This window comes from Cetorhinus maximus, chromosome 29, assembly GCF_964194155.1.
Source record: "Cetorhinus maximus chromosome 29, sCetMax3.hap1.1, whole genome shotgun sequence".
Classification (NCBI taxonomy): domain Eukaryota; kingdom Metazoa; phylum Chordata; class Chondrichthyes; order Lamniformes; family Cetorhinidae; genus Cetorhinus; species Cetorhinus maximus.
Window position 1 is genome coordinate 2430691 of NC_135907.1, and position 23699 is coordinate 2454389.

At 44.1% G+C, this 23699-nt stretch overlaps 1 protein-coding gene across 1 annotated transcript in view; it reads right to left on the reverse strand.

The window, feature by feature from the left end:
- The window catches only part of LOC144669552 (zinc finger CCCH domain-containing protein 7B-like), an 86340-nt gene that overhangs the window by 38476 nt on the left and 24165 nt on the right, over positions 1 to 23699 (reverse strand). The window contains exons 7-11 of the mRNA XM_078532034.1: positions 16529 to 16585; positions 14203 to 14245; positions 8045 to 8304; positions 4219 to 4465; positions 2181 to 2236 (exon numbers count right to left, since the gene is read on the reverse strand). Coding sequence (XP_078388160.1) covers positions 2181 to 2236; positions 4219 to 4465; positions 8045 to 8304; positions 14203 to 14245; positions 16529 to 16585 — 663 coding nt within the window. The remainder of the gene's footprint in view (positions 1 to 2180; positions 2237 to 4218; positions 4466 to 8044; positions 8305 to 14202; positions 14246 to 16528; positions 16586 to 23699) is intronic.

Here is a 23699-nt window from a genome sequence, read left to right on the forward strand (position 1 = left end):
CCTCATCTCACTGCGTTGCCATCACCTTTAAAGGAATTCTGCACTTTTGCCTTCAGCCAGGAACCTACCTGAACTGGAACTTCTCCATAAGGAAACCCCTCTGGATTTGGACTTTCTAGACTCTGGCAATCATGTAAACTGATATCCATTTCTGTGGCTCTTTTTACTGTTAAGTTATTCAAAGTTGTACAGCCCCTCTTTCCTATCCTCTTATTGTATATGCGTGTGTTTACGTGTGTGTGCGTGTGTATGTGCGTGTGTGTGTGTGAAGTTGCGATCATCCCCCCCAGGTTTGAATACGTGAATAAATTAAACTTCCAATTTAATCCTAAGAGAGTTTACTGTGAGTCACTTTAAAAGAAAGGGCTTTTGGAATAAGTGTGACAGCCTATTTTTAAAACAAAGAACACTTCTGCTTACAGACAGACGGTGAGAGAAATAAAGGAGTTCAGTTTTGCCCCTCTCTCTTGTCCATAACAAGAATATTTTTTTAAAAAGGCCTGAAACTTGGTAAATGTTGACGTTCAGAGACTTGGGTGTACTCGTATGAGGAACACAGAAATTTAGAATGCAAGTACAGCAGGCAATTGGGAAAACAAATAGCATGTTGGCCTTTATTACAAGGGGATTGGAGCACAAGTATAAAGAAGTCTTGCTACAATTGTACAGGGCTTTGGTGAGATCACACCTAGAATACCGTGCGCAGCTTTGGTCTCCATATCTCCATACTGCATTGGCGGCAGTACAGCAAAGGTTCACTAGAGTGGCCCCTTGGATAGAGGGTTGTCATACGATGAGAGGCTGAGTAATTTGAGTGTATATTCTCTGGAGTTTAGAAGAAGGAGAGGTGATCTCTGTAGTATAAGGAGTTAATTCTAACTGTGTGATATGCTAATGAGACATAGTATAGATCATCATAGGAAGTGGTGTTATGTATCATAATCTTGCTTTCTCTTGTAGCCCTCATGGCCAGGTGGAGCCACAGGAAGATGTTTCTTAATAAAGTTAGTATTTTCCTTACCTCAACAGACTGTGTAAATATTCTGTGTTAGCACAACAAAACCATGAATATTATAATCGCATTGAAATGTTCAAGGTTATGAAGGGGCTTGACAGGGTAGATACCGAGACGTTGTTTCCCCTGGCTGGGGAATCTGGAACAAGGAGGCACAGTTTCAAGATAAGAGACCGATAATTTTGGACTGAGATGAGGAGAAATTCCTTCACTGAAAGGGTTGTGAATCTTAGGAATTTTCTACCCCTGATGGTTGTGGGCGCTCGGTCGTTGAATATATTAAAGAGTGGGGTAGACAGATTTTTGGTCCCGCTGCAAGTCAATGGACTTCTGGCTGGGGAGCCGCCTCACCCACGGCGGGTCCCACCCGCAATGGGGCCAGAAAATCTCAGCCATGGGGAGCAGGTGAGAAAATGGAGGTGAAGCCCAAGATTAGCCATGATGATACTGAATAGCCAATCAGGCTCGACAGGCTGTACGGTTTTCTCCTGCTCCTACTTTTATGTTCTTAGGAGGCCTTTATATCCTGTTGGGATGCCCTGATTCTGCACACAGTTGCTTCATAAATATTGATAAACTTACAACTAATTTAAAGATTTCTTTCCCAGTGGTCAATCAGACATGGTCACTCTAAATGATTTGACAACATCTCATTTTTGTTCATTCTGCGTCAGGTCAATCAGACATCCCAAAAAAAATATACAGTGCAAAAGCAAAGTACAGCAGATTTTGGAAAACTGAAATAAAAACAGAAAATGCTGGAAGTACTCAGTATATCTGGCAGCATCTGTGGAGAATTAAAGTTTCAGGTCAATGATTCTTCATTATAATTCAATGTAACTCATGTTTCAGAATTATTAATTCAGGACTCTGGATTGCTATTCCACATACTACAGCCTTTTGCTGGAAAGCAGACTGAATGGATGAGATGTGGTACAGCACGGCTGTAAATACTGGCCCTCTCCATCAAAGACCAGGCACGGCACATGAACACTTGAGCCAAGGTCACAGCGCTTCAGGAACAGGAGAGGAGGTGACTGGTGCAGAATGACATGCAAAGCATGCGGAGAATAATTCGATAAAGAGTATGAGGTCTACAGGATCAAAGTGCCAAATCTTAATCTAATTGCAATAAGAAGCGTGTAGGCGAAGGCTTTAGACTTACCAATGTAAAACTGCTTGATGTGCTTTGATTGCTGTTTGGTGTCATAGGTCTCGAAGCTAGAGAAGCATAATAAAAATCATCTTTATTACTCTTTGTTATTAATGGTGCCTTTTTAAAACTAAGTGATAGAGACTCATTCCCTTTTCCTCCAGCCAAAAACAATTACATATATATTACAGCATGAACAGGATACTCAGCTAACAGATCCATCCCAGTCACGTCCCATACAAGTCCCCTCCCAACCCTCTATGTGCCTATCCTTTTATTCCTTTCATCCTCATGTGTTTTATCTAACTCTGCATTAAATGCATGGATGATATTCATCTCAACTACTCATTGTGGGAGTGACGTTCACATTCTCACCAATCCCTGGGTAAAGACCACTCCATCAGGTCGCCCCTCTTTACTGGACACAAGGGCCGCAGCCTGTTCAGTCCTTCCCGATAGTCTGACGGTTCTGCGTGGAAGCAGTGCTGAAGACATTGATTGCCCACCGAAGTTACGGCTGAGTAGCTGTGTGTCTGGCTTCTCCCACATCATGGATGTTTGTCAAGCTGTACCGGCTGAGTGTTGGCGGGTCAGCTTTGGGCCTGAATTCCTCACCTGCTGATTTTGTGATCTCGACCTTGCCAATGAAAGAAGCAACCACAGCATGGCTGAAACCACAGCACTCACCACATACAGGCTGCTCAATGCAATTCCAAAAGTTAGAACACTGACTAAAACCTAGCTTGAGGTTCCCAGCTTATTCTCACCCCAGACAGAAATGAAGACTGAAAAACAGCTTGAATATGCAGCCTGGTAATTCTAGTTAGAAACTTAGGACAGGAACAGGAGCTGGTCAGCCTGTTGAGTCTGCTTTGCCACTCAAATGACATTGGTGAGACTGCACCTGGAGTACTGTGCACAGTTTTGGACTCCTTACTTAAGGAAGGATATACATGCATTGGAAACAGTTCAGAGAAGGTTCACTGGGTTGATACCTGGGATGAAGGGATTATGGGATGAAGGGATTATGGGATGAAGGGATTATTTTATGAGGAAAGGTTGAGCGGGTTGGGCCTATACTCATTGGAGTTTAGAAGAATGAGCAGTGATCTCATTGAAACATATAATATTCTGCAGGGGCTTGACAGGGTAGATGCTGAGAGGATGTTTCCCCTCATGGGAGAATCTAGAAGAAGGGCGCACAGTTTCAAAATAAGGGGGCTCCTATTTAAATTGGATATGAGGAAAAATTTCTTCTCTGAGGGTTGTTAGTCTGTGAAATTCTCTTCCACAGAGAGCAGTGGACGCTGGGTCATTGAATATTCAAGGCTGAATTAGACAGATTTTTGATTAGCAAAGGAGCCAAGGGTTATGGGAGAGAAGCAAGAAAATGGAGTTAATGCCACAATCAGATAAACCATGATCACGTGGAATAGAAGAGCAGGTTCAAAAGGCCCAATGGCCCACTTTCGCTCCTATTTCTCATGACGTTATGATCAATTAGATCATGGCTCATTTGGATTCAACTCCATCCATATGCCTTGGCTCTTTAGAGTTGTCTAGCAAAAATCTGTTGATCTTTGATTTAAAACAATTAATTGAATCAGCATCTAATGCGAGTTCCATACGTGTGGAGAAGTGTATCTTAACTTCCCTCCTGAATGGCCTGGCTCAGATAAGGCTGTCTGCTAGACTTCCCCACCACCAGTGAAATTTTTCTCTCTCTCTATCCCTACGCTAACAACTTTCAAAATTCTAAAAACTTCACTCAAATCCCTTCGCCTTCTATATTCTAGGGAATACCAGCCTAGTCTATGCAATTTCTCCTCATAATTTAACTCTTAGAGCCCTGATAATATTCTGGTGAATCTGCGCTACATTCCATCTACAGTCAATACACCCTTTCTCAGGTGGGATGCTCAAAACTGTAGACAGTATATTTCAAAAGTCACTTGATAGGTAGAAGCTTTTCTTCCCCAAAACACGCAGGCAAGTCGATTGTGCAGATGCAAATGGGTTAAGAATGAATCCTTCATCAGTTATCCCTTACCAGGTTGAGATTCCGTTCCAGGGAGCAGGTCCAAGGAATCTAAACTATTTACAATTGTGTTCGGACCGATGCTGTCCAGGGTGTCCATCTTCTGGACAGGAAGCATGGGATAGGCTGATGGCAGTGAAACCTTTGTGCCAACGTTACCCTTCACAGCAGATGGGAGGACCGGGGCACCAGTGGGAAAGACGGCAAGCAGCCTTGACACGTCGTTGGGCAGGTTTGTCGGAACTGTTCCTGCCGACGTCTGGAAATAAAGCAGAAGGCACCTGTCATATACAGCACAAGATTTTAACTGTCGCTAACTCAGTGGGAAATAAAGTCAGGCCAGGTGTGAAACAGACAAGCTGTTTCTTGCCTGGCGCTAAAAGCTAAAGTTAACCACAATCTGCGGGAGAGTTTTACCCTTGATAACAAGTCACTGCATTTCAAAGGAATTCGTTTTCTGTGAAGCCACAGCCAATAGCTTATTCGAACAAATCCCACCCCCTCCTCACCTATCTCCACCGGATCCTCACCCTCAAGTTCATAGTCCTTGTCCCAGTTTACAAACCCCACCCAACCTCTGCAAACTCCTCCAGATATACATCCGATTGGGTTCCTGCACCTTTACTAAAATAAAATTCCATGACTTTTCCATAACCAAATTGAAATATTCCATGACATTTCTTTCTTTCAAATACATTACGAACTCTGGTATTTGCAGCTTTACATAAGCATTGGAACGTTGCATTGTGCACCAGTTATCCAAGAACCTCAATTTCTCACAAGACTATCTTTTTTTGTAGAATTTTTGTGTTCACGAAAAGTACTTATGGGATCACCAGTCTATCTACCTGTACTGAATTCCGGACATCCGAAGCAAACAATTACAGAGAGGGACACCCTGGTCCACTCCTCCATCACCCCCTACTCCTCAACCCCCACTTATGGCACCTCCCCATGCCCACGCAGAAGATGCAACACCTGCCCCTTCACTTCCTCTCTCCTCACCGTCCAAGGGCCCAAACACTCCTTTCAAGTGAAGCAGCATTTCACTTGCATTTCCCCTAACTTAGTCTACTGCATTCGTTGCTCCCAATGCGGTCTCCTCTACATTGGAGAGACCAAACGCAAACTGGGCGACCGTTTTGCGGAACACCTGCGGTCTGTCCGCAAGAAAGACCCAAACCTCCCTGTTGCTTGCCATTTTAACACTCCACCCTGTTCTCTTGCCCACATGTCTGTCCTTAGCTTGCTGCATTGTTCCAGTGAAGCCCAACGCAAACTGGAGGAACAGCACCTCATCTTCCGACTAGGCACTTTACAGCCTTCCGGGCTGAATATTGAATTCAACAACTTTAGATCTTAAACTCCCCCTCCCCCTCCCGCCCCCCCGCTTTTTTTTCAATAATTTATATAGATTCTTCTTTCCCCACCTATTTCCATTATTTTTAAATCTAAAACTAAAACCTTGTTAGCCTTTCCACCCCACCCCCACTAGAGCTGTACTTTGAATATCCTGTCTTCCATTCTTAATTAGCACTTTTCTCAGACAAAACACCTCTTTGACCCTTTTGTCTGTGACATCTTTTGATTATCTGCTCATCTCCACAATCACCACACCCTCAATGTCTCTCCCCTCCCCCCCCCACCCACCTTAAACCAATTTATATTTCTCCCTTCTTCTAACTATGCTTCAGTTCTGCCGAAGGGCCATGAAGGCTCGAAACGTTAACTGATTTCTTCTCCGCCGATGCTGCCAGACCTGCTGAGTTTTTCCAGGTAATTCTGTTTTTGTTTTGGATTTCCAGCATCCGCAGTAGCTTTTAGCTTTTTGTTTTTATAATTACAGAGAGGGGGAAGTCGATGTCAGAAAAGTATTGGAAAAGGTTGGAATTCCACCCGAAGTAAGAAAAATCTCATCCCTGTCTTTATAAAATTCCATGACTTTTCAATGACTTTGGGTCTTAAAAGTCATTTACAAATTCAATTACTTTTCCAGGTTTTCTGTGACCCACGGGAACCCTGATCCCAGCTCCCCCTGCCCTCTCTACTCTGCTCGAGTCCAGCCTGATGTGCACTCACCTCTAACCCCATATCTACTATTCTAATTCTTGTCTTTCAATCCCCCCAGTGCCCCCCACCCCCCCAAGCTCTACATTCCTCTGACCATGTCCCCCATTGCTCTGTGGCAACTTTGGCAGCTGTACCTCCAGCTACCCAGTCCAATGCTCTGGAATGTTCTTCATAAACCCCTCCATCCCTATCTCTTGACGTCTTCAAACCTACTTCTTTGACCAAGCTTCTGGTCACCCCGCTCCCGCTTAATATCTTCGCTTCTGAGAATCATCGTTCCAGTATTAAAGGGCGCCATACAAATGCAATCGGCTGTTGCCATGCCTCCCTGAAGTCAAATTTTGTTGTTGTACCTCCATTCCCCAGTGTCAATTACTTAGGACAAGAGCAATGGTCCAAACACTGATCACAAGCTGACACCATTCTTTATATCGCAAGTCCTAAAATCAACTATTAATCATATAAATGCAAGTCTTTCCTTTGAGCTTTTAAGGCTCTATCACAAACCTAACCTCGAGGTTAATAATGGTGGGGTACAAACACACTTTCCTCCAGACGATGGGCAGAGTATACTGCCCGAAACACTGGGGGCTATCAGTTCTTCCAAGGAACTCTTCTAAGGTAAGAATTGCTCTTTGCAGAGCAAAATTTTACATGGTGTAACCATAAATTTGTCTTCTTCAATGTTACTGCTCTCACCAAGAAAACCTTCAAACAACTTTTAAAATCACTTGAATTAAAAAAATAAAGTTTGACTTTCTTCTGTTTCCAGTCACTAGTTGCATGGGCACTGTTGAGCTTTCGGGTATGATGCTATGATGCCTTTATAGAGATCTCTCTGCTGTATCTTAATTTCTCCCTCTCTAAAGTTTGCTGCCATTTATTCCAGGTGACGAGACTAACAATACCTGCTCACAGGTAAAAACACAACCCTTTAGTTTACACCAATCCTACAAAAGTGGCTTTCGCCACCTAACAGTGACAGCCCTCATGAAGAATCCCACCTGAAATATTAAATTTAGTTTCTTCTCTTGGACATCCTGCATACTTCTAACATTCTGTTTTTAACTTCAGGCCTGAGAGGGATGCCAGAGACTTTAGCTACACCCAGTCAGATGGATTTTGACTATTTACTCAATAATTATCTACTATTATTAAGCAACGAAGGAGGTAAAGCACATTTACAATCAAAAAATCTGCTTTAGATTTTACCAACAATTGCACAAAAGAATGACGTTTCCTCCCATACAGTGTGTAAATGAATACTGATATTATATGCACAATGTTGGTCTACTATTAATTTTTCTTGTTATTAATTTGAAATGCAATTAGCCACATTTAGTTAGTGGGTAATACATGGAACTACATTTACTTAGAACACTGCGGTCACTAACTGGTACCTAAATCTTTCAAATTTGCATTGATTATACCCCCCCCCCACCTCCAATTAATTGTCTCCCTTCACTTTCTGAACCCAGGGAATCTATGCTGCAATTACAGGATCGCTATGAAATCCTAACCGGCCATCATGTGAGAATAATGGCACGAGATGCTGGCTTTTGGACCATGTACGGGTGGCCAACAAAGCAGAGCCTAACCTTGTCCTTTCTTGGCGTTTCCACTTACACACTGCCCAGCAAGTGTCAAGTATCAGGGGTGGCTTATTTCCCCGATGTAACCCTGGGGCACCAAAGATGATTATTGTGCCCCTCGAATATTTAGGAGATAAGGCCAGCCACTGGAAAAATCATTTTTATATGCCCCTTACCATTGGAAAGTCATTTGTCTCTCCTATAGAATCCAATAATGTGTCTAGTTCTTCTCCAATAATCTCCTCATCTGGAAACTCCTCTGCAGTTTCAGGCACTGAGAGAGAGACCCCATCACCAAGAGGGGGTTTCAGCAGAGCAGTATCTGTCTGTGATTGCTGGATACTAACAGAAACTGAGGTGATGGGGACTGAAACTTCACTGGCAGGTGCAGGAATAGTGGCTGGAACAGGGATATGTGGAAGGTCCAAAGGTGAATCTGCAATGTGGAAACAATAACATGACAATGACACAAAGGGACATCACAAATGTAACTAGTAAATTTCCTGTGGCGTTGTCAGTTGATAAAAATAAGGTTATTTTTAAAATATAAAAGGTAAGGACAAAGATGCCTGATATTCACTCCACAGAGCCATCTAGTGGTCAGAGTCTGTAACTACAACATGACAGTTGACATAGCAAAACTGAATGGGACATGTTGACATAACAAAATACTGGCCGTAAGCAGTTGTAACTCTTATAGAGTCAAAACAATAAACTAAATTAACAATAACAAGGGAGAAATTAAGCACAGCCCCTAAGTCAGGTCAGCTGTAAAATCAAGGACAAAGTTTAAAGGAACCTTACAAACATCAAACTAAGATGTGATTAAAGGGGTCAACAAAACACCCCAGTCCCCGCGGTGCCCACCGTGCACGGAAGGCCTCGATGGTGCCGGCAGACACCGCGTGCTCCCTTTCCAGGGACATCCGGCCATGAACGTAGCCGCGGAAGAGGGACAAACAATCGGGCGGGACTCCCCCGTCGATCGCCCGCTGCCTGGACCTGTTGATGGCCAACTTGGCCAGGCCCAGGAGCAGGTTCACGAGGAGGTCCTCCTCCTTCCCGACCCCCTTCCGCACCGGGTGTCCGTAGATCAGGAGCGTGGGACTGAAGTGCAAACAAAACAACAACAAAAGGTTTTTTAAATAACTAAAAAGGGAGTGCAGCCTAAGACACCCTATATATGCATGGTCCACGGACTCCACAAGACCGCAAAAAGGGCAAGTGTCCTGGGAGTCCGTGAACCTGAACATTCTCCTATTGTAGGGGACTGCTGCATGCAACACCCTCCAACCCAGGTCCCCGATAGAAAGAGGAAGAACTCCTCCGTAGAGGGCCTCCCATCGGGGGCCTCCACCGCCGGACGGCAACAAGGCACGCCAGGGCGTGTCCGGGCGGCGGACCAGGGCGAGAAAATGGAAGGTGTGCAGCAGCAGTCCGTACAGAAAACCCCTCCGCACCGTGCCAAATGGCACAGAGGGCATGTCCCCGAGGCGGCTCATATTATTGCGCGTAAGCAGTTGTAGTTGCAGCTGTGGCCATCTTCAATGAAATCCATGTACAACCAAAAAGTGTGCCAACATGAAATAAGGTTTGTGGACAGTAGTTTGAACCCTACACAAGATTTCTAATAACATACTAGTCAATCTCCCATAGAATTGCTCATAGGGGGAAGTTGAGAATACATTGATATACAGGATATAATGGGAAAAATTATAGGTCATAGAATATAATGGGAAAACTGTAATGTTATAGCCAAATAAAAATGATAAATTGAATATAAATGATTAAGAATCAGGATAAAAGCATAAATGAGAAGTATTTTTACGTTTTGTAAGAGTTTGAGGAAAAAAGTGATATCAAACTGAATGAATGCAGAATAAATATAGTTATACGAAAAGAAAGAACTTGCATTTATATAACGCATTGAGGATATTCCAAAATAGTTTCTAGCCAATGGAGTGCTTCTGAAATGTAGTTACTGTTGTAATGTTGGGAAAGGTTGCAGGCACATTGCACTCTGCAAGGTCCCACAAGGGCATCGCTGGCTAGATCAGCATTTACTGCCCAGCCCTAATTGCCCTCGAGAAGGTGGTGGTGAGCCGCCTTCTTGAACAACTGCTGTCCATGTGGTGTAGGAACACCCACAGGGAGTTCCAGGATTTTGACCCAGAGACAGTCAAGGAATGGTGATATAGTTCCAAGTCAGAATGATGGGGCGGTAATCGGCCATGTTGGATTTGTCCTGCTTTTTATATACAGGGCAAGCCTGGGCAATTTTCTACATTACCGGGTAGATGCCAGTGTTGTAGCTGTACTGGAACAGCTCGGCTAGGGGCGCGGCAAGTTCTGGAGCACAAGCCCTCAGTACTATTGCCAGAATGTTGTCAGGGTCCATAGCCTTTGCAATATTCAGCGCCTTCATCCGTTTCTTGATATCATGTGGAGTGAATCATATTGGCTGAAGGCTGGCATCTGCGATGCTGGGAACCTCAGGAGGAGGTAGAGATAGATCATCCACTCGGCACTTCTGGCTGAAGACAGTTGCAAATGCTTCAACTTTACCTTTTGCACTGATGTGCTGGGCACCCCCATCACTGAGGAAGGTGATATTTGTGGAGCCTCCTCCTCCAGTGAGTTGTTTAATTGTCCAACACTATTCATAGCTGGATGTGGCAGGACTGCAGGGCTTGGATCTGATTTGTTGATTGTGGGATCGATTAGCCCTGTCTATCACTTGCTGCTTATGCTGTTTGGCATGCAAGTAGTCCTGTGTTGTAGCTTCACCAGGTTGACACCTCATTTTTAGGTTTGCCTGGAGCTGCTCCTGGCATGCCCTCCTGCACTCTTCATTGAACCAGGATTGATCCCTTGGCTTGATGGTAATGGTAGGGTGGGGGTTTTGCCGGGCCATGAGGTTACAGATTGCGGTCAAGTACAATTCTGCTGCCACTGATGGCCCACAGTGCCTCATGGATGCCCAGTTTGAGTTGCTAGAAATCTGTTTGAAATCTATCCCATCTAGCACGGTGGTAGTGCCACACAACATGATGGACGGTATCCTCAATGTGATGGTGGGACTCCTTCTCCACAAGGATTGTGCTGTAGTCACTCCTACCAATACTGTCATAGACAGATGCATCTGCAATAGGTAGATTGGTGAGGATGAAGTTAAGTAGGTTTTTCCCTGTTGTTGGTTCCCTCATCATCTGCAGCAGACCCAGTCTAGCAGCAATGTAATTTAGTACCTGGCCAATTTGGTCTGTAGTGGTGTTACCGAGCCACTCTTTTGATGGAATTGAAGTCCCCCACCTAGAGTACATTATGCGCCCTTGGTGTTCAACTTGAAGGAGTACTGATTCATCAGCTGAGGGGGAGTGGTAGATGGTAATCAGCAGGAGGGCTCCTTGTCCATGTTGGATCTGATACCATGAGACTTCAATGTTGGGAGTCAATGTTAAGGACTCCCAGGGCACTACCTGGAGTACTGTGCACAGTATTGGTCTTGTTATTTAAGGAAAGATGTAAGTGCATTGGAAGTAGTTCAGAGAAGGTATACTAGACTAATACCTGGAATGGGTGGATTGTCTTATGAGGAAAGGTTGGTCAGGCTAGGCTTGTGTGTGCTGGAGTTTAGAAGAGTAAGAGGCAACTTGATTGAAACATATAAGATCCTGAGGAATCTTGACAAGGTGGATGTGGAAAGGATGTTTCCTCTTGTGGGAGAATCTAGAACTAGGGGTCACTGTTTAAAAATAAGGGGTCGCCCATTTAAGACCGAGATGAGGAGAAATTTTTCCTCTCAGAAGGTCGTGAGTCTTTGGAATTGTCTTCCTCAAAAGGCAGTGGAAGCAGGGTCAATGAATATTTTTAAGGCAGAGCTAGATAGATTCTTGATAAGAAAGGGGTGAAAGATTATCAGGGGGGTGGGTGGGAATGTGAAGTTGAGGTTACAAACAGGTCAGCCATGATCTTATTGAATGGTGGAGCAGGCGCGAGGGGCCAAGTGGCCTACTCCTGTTGGACAGTGGGTCGTCTGTCTGTCTGTCCTTTCCGGCTGTAAACCACCATGCTGCCAGGACAGAGATGGTGATGGTGGTATCTGGGGCATTGTCTGCAAGGTATGATTTGGTGAATATAACTATGTCAGGGTGTTATGTCAGGATGTTGCTTGACAAGCCCCCAAGTAGGACTTTGCAGGGTCAACAGGGCAGGGTTTGCCGTTGTCGTTTCCGGTGTCTACAGTAATGTGGTTGACTCTTAAATGCCCTCAGAAATGGCCTAACAAGCCACTCAGTTGTATCAAACCGCTAAAATGAATGAAACTGGACAGGCCACCCTGTACCAGAAACGTCAACGACAAACTCAGCCCTAACAGCACTGTGGATGTACCTACACCACATGGACTGCAGCGGTTCAAGAAGGCAGCTCGCCACCAACTTCTCAAGGGCAATTAGGGATGAGCAATAAATGCTGGCCCAGCCAGCGAAGCCCACATCCCATGAATGAATTAAAAAAAAATTTGAACCCATCTCTCCAGAATATTAGTCTGGGCCTCTGGATTACTAGTCCAGTTACATTATCAATAAACCACTGCCTCCCTCCAATATTAGATCATCTGTTTTAGAGGGAGAGATAAATTTTGGCCAGACACTTGCCCTTCTTTAAATAATGCCATGGTCTTTTGAGTCGGCCCGAGGGGACAGGTGGGATATCAGTTTAACATCTGAAAGATGGCACCTCCGACAGTGCAGGTTATGTCTCCAGGGTAGGGCTCGAGTCAAATTCAAACATAGTTTTCAGAAGTGGGGTGGACCAACTAGATCGGGGTAACGCACTTCCCATTTTAAAGTCAGACATTCTGTCCCTGTTTTTGTATTTCCATCATAAATCCCTATCTCCATATTATTAAATGGAGGCCACCCATGTAAAACTTGTCATGCTGCTAATTACACATCTCCCAATGGCACCACTGACAGGAGGGAGTAATGATGGCTTGACACGTTTATGTCGATTTACAGTTAGTTTCTATTATACACGTGGAAATATAAAATTAAAATGTGGACAAAGTTGAGGTGTGTGCCAAGATAGGATTTACTATAACTGTTATACAGATTGTACGTAACACTGAACTCAAGATTCATTGTCACTTCCCCTACTCCCAAGTGACTGCTGAAACCTCAGATTTAAGTAACTGCTTATCCTGCTGCCTAGATACACCAGAATGATACCACGATGAAATGGGCAAAATTATGAGGACAGGTTGCATAGACGTCCCTTGGGTATAGAAGATACAACCTCATGAGACTTATCCACTGCCTAGCCAGTGAAGGTTCAATTTCACGCTCCAACCTTTCTTCCTCTGACTGAGATGGACAATTCAGTGTTTACTGTGTTAAACTGTGCAACATTTTTCTGCTGTGGGCCTGTTCCCAGATGGGAGTGAACTGAGACTAGTGTTACACACATTAAACATTACAAAATGGTTATGTTTTAAAATGTTTTCTTTAGCTCAAGGCAAAATTGGGATTTCCAGCAGCACCCCAGCTCAGAGATGTGCCTACATCATCTGGTTGCCAAGGGGGAGAAACTCAGAAACCTATTGAAAAATCAAGTGACAGTTTTCACATCTGGGACATCTGCTTTTTGAGGCAGAGAGAGTGACAAAACTGATGCTGCTATGTGGAGAAGCAAAACAACTGCTGCTGCGGAGAGCTGAGGAGGACTGTTCTGTATTGACAAACAAGCAGGATGCTTGCGAGAGTTGGTTTTCTGTTTGAAAGGAAGGGGACAGAAATCTCCATCGGTTAAGGAACAAGGAAACGCCGAAATGGGCCTTGCTGGTGAAAATTGGATCTGGAATACTCAGGTTCATTGGAACAATTTTTGAAGGCCAATGGAAGTTTTGACCCAATGCGGCAGGAACAAGTAAGCCTGCCGGGGAGTTCCTGTAATGCTACACATCTGCCAGAAGTGCTGTGCGCAATAAAAGGGGTTGTAAGGTGTATTTCAAATGTGTTAGATAGTTAATACGAAAGCACTTTTTCTTTAGTTCAATGTATTAGTTGCCTGTTATGTAACGTTAGATTGATGTTGATTTTAGTTTGTTTGTTACAGTAAAAGTCTTAAAACATGACATCTTGTCATTTGGATATTTTTGTTGGTCGCGAGGAAATTCATTTTTTTTTTCAAAGTTATGTCTCTCACAGGAATCGTTACACTACCCAAACCCATTTTCACTCAAAAGCCGCACAGCTGTACAAAACCAGCTGGTATCCGCTGTACTGTAGTGCAGAATCACACTTCTGCAGTAAGGAGCGTAGAAGAAACTCACCTGATTCTATATCATCTATTCTACTTGTGCCATTTATGGAGACCTGTGGGAGAATACAAAGAATTGAAACTGGCTTACGATGTAGCCCAATGTAAACTGATGATACCAGGACTGAGAGGTTACAATCGTCAGGTTGGAAATTTTCAACTATTTGAGAAAGGCTTGAGGGGGAAACTAGGGAGTTATAGACCAGTTAGTCTAACATCAATTGGGAAATTAGCAGAATCCATAATTAAGGAAAGAATGACTGAACATCTCGAAAACTGAAATTTTTCAGTTGATCAAAGAGAGCCAGCATGGATCTATAAAGAATAGATGATGTCTGATGAATCTGACTGAAATTTTCGATGAGGTGCCTAAAGTAGTGGATAGGGAAATATCTACGGGTGTTATTTATAGGGACTTCCAGAAGGCTTTTGATAGTCCCTCATAAGAGACTTTTAGCTAAAGTCAAAGCTTGTGAAACTGAAGGCAAATTATTAACCTGGTTAGCAAATTGGCTAAACAGTGAGAAACAGAGAGCAGAGATAATGGCCAGGTGCTGTATGTAGCAGGAGGTGACTAGTGGTTTCCCCACAGGGATTAGAACTTGTGCCTCAAATATACACTGCATTTATTCGCAATTTAGATGGTGGGATAGAAAGCCACATATCCAAGCTTGCCGACAACACAAAGGGAGGCAGCACTGCAAGCATTGTAGATGGAAGCATAAAATTACAAACAGATATTAATAAATCATTAACTGATAGTAATAGATATTAATAGATTAAGTCAATGGGCAAAACTGTGGCAAATGGATTTCAATATAGACACGGTTTGAGGTCATCCACTTTTAGCCCAACAGGATCAGGGTACTTTTTAAATAGAAGTCGTCACTGTTGTAATGTAGGAAACATGGCAGCCAACTTGTACACTGCAATGTCCCACAAACAGCACCGTGATAATGATCAGATAATCTTTTGGTAGTACAGAACTTGAGTATTGCTGAAAAAAGACATGTTATCAAAGCACTCATCAGGACAATTTGCAAGAATACCAAATTGTAAAGTGAATAACAATTTATACTGCATGAGAAGAGAGAGTGCTGATTGATTGGCAAGTGGACTCTGATTGGTACAGGTGTTGCTATGGAGGATGCACCAGTTAACTGATAACTGACAGTTAACTGCCAACCTTCATTTAAATTCAAACCAGGCAAGTTGACTCTGATTGGTCAAGGCATTGCCCTGGGGAATGAGCCAGGGAATGGCCATTGCCTGTTTTGTTTAGTTGAAAAAGGCACAATGTGTGTACATGTTTCTTCTGTCTACACAGGACAGGGCCCTCTGTGTGAACATATGTAGCTTCCAGCACACATAAGTTAGCTACACTGCGAGCCCCACTGATAATCTTAGATTGGTTGTCAGTGTAATTCTTAGTATAATCAGGATTGTTCATCAAGTGTTGTCCAATTGACATCTAATTACATCTAATGTTGGACACTGTTTTGAATTTTGCAAACATGGGCTGATTGGCTCCAGTCAGTACTTTCCCTGTTGTGAACAGCCAAAGGGAGTGTAAATTGTTCTTCCCTTTACAATTGGGTATTCTTGCGAATTATCCTGATGAGTGCAAGACGAAAAACTTCAACAGCATGTGTCTTTTTTCACAATACTCAAGATCAGAAATCTGTTATTTTAGTGAGGTTCATTGAGGAATAAAAAATTCCTGGGAAGCAGGTGAGAACTCCCCTGCTCTTCTTCAAATAACATTCTGGGTTCTTTTATATTCACTTAAGAGGACAGGCATTTCATTTGAAACATGACACTTCCAACAATGCTGCACCTCCTCAGTATTGCACTGGAGCATCATTCTAAATATTTGAGTTCAAGCTCCTGGAGTGGAAGAGCCAGTACGCTTGCTGAAAGGACTTTGATAAATATTTTTTCAGGGGTGGGATCAGATCTTTTTTTGTACAATGGGAAATTTCATGAGAGCAACAATATGTGCTTACGTGTTTAAACGATTTTGATTAGTTGTCTTTTAGTTCAATGCAGAATTGAAGTCAGCCAGCCTGTTTTGCATCTTACAAAAACACTGAACCTTAGTGATTTATTAAGCTTGAGTGTTATGTTTGGAATGCACTGCCTGATAGGATAGTGGATGCAGATTGAATAGTGCCCTTCAAAATGGAATTGAATAAATACTTGAAGGAGAAACAAATTGTAGGGATAGGGGGAAAGAGCTGTTGTATGATTCTATATCATCCAAATTACAGATGTTCTAACAGAAACACCTACAGAAAAACTCCTCACCAGCCTAAAAACATAAAAAGGGATGAACTTACCTTACTACTGTTCATTGAATTGCCAATCTCGGTCAGGCCCACAGTATCTATGTCATGCTGAAAAAGAAAACATTTGTGGGACTTAGTGTGGCTTAATGGAGGTACTGCCATATCAGAGGCCTGGCTTCTCCACTGTCATTGAAAAGCAAAACACCTAACTGATGCAAACCTCTGTCCTCTGTGTTAGTGTAGAGTATGCTTCGGAATAGCCAAGAAGGGTAAAATAACCATAGAAAAGGGACACACCAGTCATACAACTTGGCGATTCATTAATGATACACATCACATAGCCATCCCCTATGCATTTTGCTAGCCCACTGCTCCTTTATTGAAGGCAACGGCTGCTTTTGTTACAACAGGAAAAGATTACAAGGTGATTTATAGAACCCACAACGATACAGCACAGGAGCCATTCGGCCCATTGTACCTACAACGGATCTTCATGATTTTGAACACCTTGATTAACTGTCTCCTTAACCTTCTCTGCTCCAAGAACAATCCTAGCTTCTCCAGTCTCTCCACATAACAAGTCCCTGGAACCATTCTAGTACATTTCCTAATGACAATCTTCTTAAATGGCCTAGAATTGAATACAATACTTTAGCTGAGGCTTAACCAGTGATTTATAAAAGGTTTGGGATAATCTTCTCCATCGTAACGTCCCCTCTTGTGCCATCCGCAATGTGATTGACTCTTAACTTATCTCTGAAATGGCCTGGCAGGCCACTAGGTTGTAACAAACCACCACAAAGTCTAAAAGGAATGAAACTGGACAGACCACCTGGCATCGAGCTAAGCACCAGAAACGACAATGGCAAACCCAGCCCTGCAAAGTCATCCTTACTAACATCTGGGGGCTTGTGCCAAAATTGAGACAGCTGTCTACAGACTAGTCAACCTCAGCCTGATATAGTCATACTCATGGAATCATACCTCACAGAAAATGTCCCAGTCACCACCATTACCACCCCTGGGTATGTCTTGTCTCACTGAAAGGACAGATCCATCAGAGGTGGCTGCACAGTGGCATAGTCAGGAGGGAATTGCCCAGGGAGTCCACAGCATCGAGTCCATGAGGTCTCATGGCATCAGGTCAAATATGGGCAAGGAAATCTCCTGCTAATTACCATGTACTGCTCCCCCCGCTCCCCTCAGCTGAAGAATCAGTACTCCTCCATGTTGAACGCCACTTGGAGGAAGCACTGAGGGTGGCAAGGGCGCAGAATGTACTCTGGGTGGGGGACTTCAATGTCCATCACCAAGAGTGGCTCAGCAGCGCCACTACTGACCGAGCTGGCCGAGTCCTAAAGGGCATAGCTGCCAAATTGGGTCTGTGGCAGGTGGCGAGGGAACAACATGAATGAAAAACATACTTGACCTCATCCTCACCAACCTGCCTGCTGCAGATGCACCTGCCCATGACACAATTAGTAGGAGTGACCACCACAGTCCTTATGGAGATGAAGTTTGGCCTTCACATTGAGGATACCCACCATTGTGTTGTGTGGCACTACCACCACCATGCTAAGTAGGACAGATTTCGAACAGATCTAGCAACTCAAGACTGGGCATCCATGAGGCACTGTGGGCCATCAGCAGCAGCAGAATTGTATTCCATCACAATCTGCAACCTCATGGCCCAGCATATCCTCAACTCTACCATTATCACCAAGCCAGGGGATCAACACTGGTTCAATCAAGAGCAGAGGAGGGCATGCCAGGAGCAGTACCAGGCATACCTAAAAATAAGGCGTAAACCTTGTGCAGCTACAACACAGGACTACTTAAGTGCCAAGCATAAGCAGCACGCAACAGACAGAGCTAAGCGATTCCACAACCAACGGATCTGCAGTCCTGCCACATCCAGTCGTGAATGGTGGTGGACAATTAAACAACTAACTGCAGGAGGAGGCTCCACATATCCCCATCCTCAATGGTGGGGGAGTCCAGCACATCAGCGCAAATGATAAGGCTGAAGCATTTGCAACAATCTCCAGCCAGAAGTGTCGAGCGGATGTTCCATCTCAACCTCCTCAGGAGGTCCCCAGCATCAGATATGCCAGCCTTCAGCCAATTCCATTCACTCCACATGATATCAAGAAATGGCTGAAGGCACTGGGTACTGCAAAGGGTACGGGCCCTGAAAACATTCCAGCAATAGTACTGAAGATTTGTGCTCCAGAACTTGCTGCTTCCCTAGCCAAGCTGTTCCAGTACAGCTACAACACTGGCATCTACCCGGCAATGTGGAAAATTGCCCAGGTATGTCCTGTACACAAAAAGCAGGACAAATCCAACGTGGCCAATTAATTACCACTCCATCAGTCTACTTTCAATCATCAGTAAAGTGATGGAAGGAGTCATCAACAGTGCCATCATGTCACACTTGCTTAGCAATAACTTGCTCACTGACACTCAGTTTGGGTTCCACCAGGGTCACTCAGCTTCTGACCTCATTATAGCCTTGGTTCAAACTTGGACGAAATGGCTGAACTCAAAAGGTGAGGTGAGAGTGACTGCCCTTGACATCAAGGCAGCATTTGACCGAGTGTGGCATCAAGGAGCCCTAGCAAAACTGGAGTCAAGCCACTCACCATCCTGACTTGGAAACATATCGCCATTCCTTCACTGTCGCTGGGTCAAATTCCTGGAACTCTCTCACTAACAGCACTCTGGGTCTGCCAACACCACAGGGACTGCAGTGGTTCAAGAAGATAGCTCACCGCCACCGCCTCAAGGGCATGTAGGGATGGGCAATAAATGCTGACCTAGCCAGTGACGCCCACGTCCCATGAATAAATTTTTTAAAAATCCAACCTTCTGAATCTGGCCTCCTCTGTATCCTGCCCAACATTCATTCCAAAATCATTGGGAATCAGGGGGAAAACTCTCCACTGGTTGGAGTCATACCTAGCACAAAGGAAGATGGTTGTGGTTGTTACAGGTCAATCATCTCAGTTCCAGGACATCACTGCAGGAGTTCCTTAGGGTAGTGTCCTAGAACCAACCATCTTCAGCTGCTTCATCAATGGCCTTCCTTGCACCATAAGGTCAGAAGTGGGGATGTTCATAAGGACATAAGAAATAGGAACAGGAGTAGGCCATTCGGCCCCTCGTGCCTCCTCCGTGATTCAATAAGATCATGGCTGATCTTCTTGCGTTTCGATTTCCACGTTCCCATCTAACCCCGATAACCTTTGATTCCCTTGCCTAACAAGAATCTATCTCCCTCTGCCTTAAAAATATTCATTGACCCCGCCTCCACCACCTTCTGAGGCAGAGAACTCCAAAGTCTCACAAAAAATTTCTCCTCATCTCTGTCCTAAGAGGGAGACCCCTAATTTTAAAACAGTGACCCCTAGTTCTGGACTCACCCACAAGAGGAAACATCCTTTCCACGTCCACCTTGTCAAGGCCTTTCAGGATCTTGTATACTCCAATCAAATCACCCTTCACTCTTATAAACTCCAGTGGAAACAAGCCCAGTCTGTCCAACCTTTCCTGTAAGACAACCCACTCATTCCAGGTATCAATCCAGTAAACCACCTTTGACCCGCCTCCATCCTTTCTTAAATAAGGAGATCAAATACAGTATGCGAGGTGCAGTCTAACCAATGCCTTGTATAACAGAAGCATAACATCCTTGCTTTTATATTCAATCCCTCCTGTAATAAAGGATAGCATTCCATTAACTTTCTTAATTACTTCCTGCACCTGCATTCTAACTTTTTGTGACTCATGTACTAGAACACCTAGATCCCTCTGAACCTCAGTATTATGCAGCCATTCTCCATTTAAGTAGTACTCTGCTTTTTTGTTCTTCCTGCCAAAGTGAACAACTTCACATTTTCCCACATTAAACTCCATTTGCCAGATCTTTGCCCACTCACTTAAACCTATCTATATCCATCGGCAACCTTCTCATGTCCTATTCACAACATACTTTCCTACCTATCTTTGTGTCATCTGCAAATTAAGCCACCATGTCTTAACTCCCCTCATCTAAGTCATTGATGTAAATGGTAAAAAGTTGAGGCCCCAGTACAGACCCCTGTGGGATGCCACTCATCACATCATGCCCATTACAAAAAGACTCATTTATGCATATTCTCTGCTTTCTGCCAGCCAGCCAATCTTCTGTCCATGCTAATATGTAACCCACTACACCATGTGCTTTTATTTTCCATAATAATTTTTGATGTGGCACCTTATTAAATGCCTTCTGGAAATCCAAGTATAGTACGTCTACAGGCTCCCCTTTACCCACTGCGCATGTTACTCCTTCAAAAAACTCCAATACATTGGTTAAACATGATTTTCCTTTCACAAAACCATGATGTCTCTTCCCAATTGCCTTGAGGTCTAAGTGCCCAGCTATAAGCTCCATAATGTTCGATTCTAGTAGCTTCCCCACAACAGACATCAAGCTAACTGGCCTATAGTTTCCTGTTTTCTGCCTCCCTCCCTTCTTGAATATAGGGGTTATATTTGTTACTTTCCAATTTAATGGAACCTTTCCAGAATCTAGCAAATTTTGGAAAATTAACACAAGCGCATCAACTACCTCATTAGCCACCTCTTTTAAGACCCTAGGATGTAGTTCATCGGGACCCGGAGACTTTCCAGCCTGCAGCTCCATCAATTTGCTCAGTACTGTTCCCCTAGTGATTTCAATTTCACCAAGTTCCTCTCTCCCATTCATCCACTGATTTGCAACTATTACTGGAATGTTTTTTGTATCCAATCACTGATGATTGTACAATGTTCAGCAGCATTCGCGACTCCTCAGATACTGAAGCAGTCCATGTCCAAATGCAGCAAGACCTGGACAATAAAGTTCGCATCACACAAGTGCCAGGCAATGACCATCTCCAACAAGAGAGAATCTATCCATCACTCCTTGACATTCAATGGCATTACCATCGCTGAATCCCCCACTATCAACATCCTGGGGGTTACCATTGACCATAAACTGAGCTGGACTAGCCATATAAATACTGTGGCTACAAAAGCAGGTCAGAGACTCGAAATCCTGTGGTGAGTAACTCACCTCCTGACCCCCCAAAGCCTGTCCATCATCTACAAAGCACAAGTCAGGAGTGTGATGGAATACTCTCCACTTGCCTGGATGAGTGCAGCTACAGCAGCACTCAAGAAGCTTGACAGCATCCAGGGCAAAGCAGCCCGTTTGATTGGCAACCCATCCACAAACATTCACTCCCTCCACCAACAATGCATCGTGGCAGCAGTGTGTACCATCTACAAGATGCACTGCAGGAACTCACCAAGCCTCCTTAGGCAGCACCTTCCAAACCCATGACCACTACCATCTAGAAGGACAAGGGCAGCAGACACATGGGAACACCACCACCTGGAAGTTCCCCTCCAAGTCACTCACCATCCTGGCTTGGAAATACCTTCGTAACCTTCGTAACATAGAATAACACCATTCCTACCCTGTTGCTGGGTCAAAATCCTGGAACTCCCTCCCTAGCAGAACTGTGGGTGTACCAACACCACAGAGACTACAATAGTTCAAGAAGATAGCTCACTACCACCTTCTCAAGGGCAATTAGGGATAGGCAATAAATGCCGGCCCAGCCAGCGACGCTCACATTCCATGAATGAATAAAAAAAATCCAACCTTCTGAATCTGGCTTCCTCTATATTCCGCCCAACATTCATTCCAAAATCAATGGTGAAGCTTTCAGCCACTTTGGCCCTACTTTTCTTCATGTCCTTTCCCTCCTTACTGAAATAGTCTCCTGAAAACACATCCGTTAACTTAAGCACAAAGGCCCCGGTTCAGTCCCTCTCTGTTTGTCAAGCAATTTGGGACTTTCTCTTCCACAAAGCAGCTCTACAAATCCAAGTTGCTTATGGTCTTCAGATTCCTCTCATAAGGTGATAAGCTATTTGTCAAGTTAATAACCCATGAATGCAAACCATTGTAAAGCATTTGCTTTTCAGCCAGGGTGTACTACAATGGGGCCCCAAGATCCTGAGGTGAGAGCAGTGTGTGGGGAAAGCAGCCAGAATTCCTGTATTTGATGAATAACACATTATAGTCATTAAGAGAACCTAACAGAGCTGGGACTTTACACTTTAGAAGAGTGTAGACTTAGGGGTTATCCGAGCATGGTTTATAAGATGGTGAATGGTTATGTTCGAGTTGACCGCTTGCTCCAATTAAAAAGATTAAACATTCAGAGAAGTTTACAACAACGAAGGAAGCCATTTGACCCAAAATAAAAACAAAAAATGCTGGAAATCTTGGCAGGTCTGCCAGCATCTGTGGAGAGCGAAACAGAGTTATCGTCTCGAGTTCATATGACTCTTCTTCATAATGAAGAGAAGTAGAAATGTGATGGATTTTATACTGTTTACGAGGGGGTGGAGCAAGATAGTCAGAGAAAGGTGGGAGCCAAGGAGAGATTGACTAAGATGTCATGGACACAGAACAAAGGGAGTGGTAAAGACTAAAAAAGGTGCTGATAGTGGCCATATTTCACCTATGATTCAGCGACCTCTCTCTCCAGCAGACTCACCCTATCTCAAAGCTGTCCTTGTCCCCAGTTTCATTTTATTCTTCCTCTCATTTGACACCTTAACAAGAAACTTCTTTTCTTCCTTTCAGGTGTTAAGGAACACAAGCTCCAAAAACTTATAGATACCAACACCCATCTGGGACCCTCCACCCCTTCCTGTCCCTCTGACCCCATCCCTTCTTCTAATCCCAGCCCTTACCGTGTATTCACCATACCCCCTGACCTTCCCCTCTCTGATGCTGAATGTTCTGTATTCAGCAAAGGACTCAGTTTCATCCCCTTACGCCCGCACCTCAATGAATTTCGGGCTGGGCATGATGTTGAACTTCTTCTTCTGTCACCTTTGTCTTCGTGCTCACTTCTTTGGGCAGGAGTCCTCCACCCGTTCAACGGATCCTTTCGCCCGCCTCCAGTATTCCCTCTCTACCTGGGCCGCTCCCTCTGGCCTCTTACCTGCTCTTGATCTTTTCATTGAAAACTGTCGGTGTGACATCGGCCGTCTTAATTTCTCTGCTCCTCTCACCCACTCCAACCTGTCTCCTTCTGAAAACACTCCTTTCAAGTGAAGCAGCATTTCACTTGCACTTCCCTTAATTTAGTCTACAGCATTTGCTGCTCCCAAT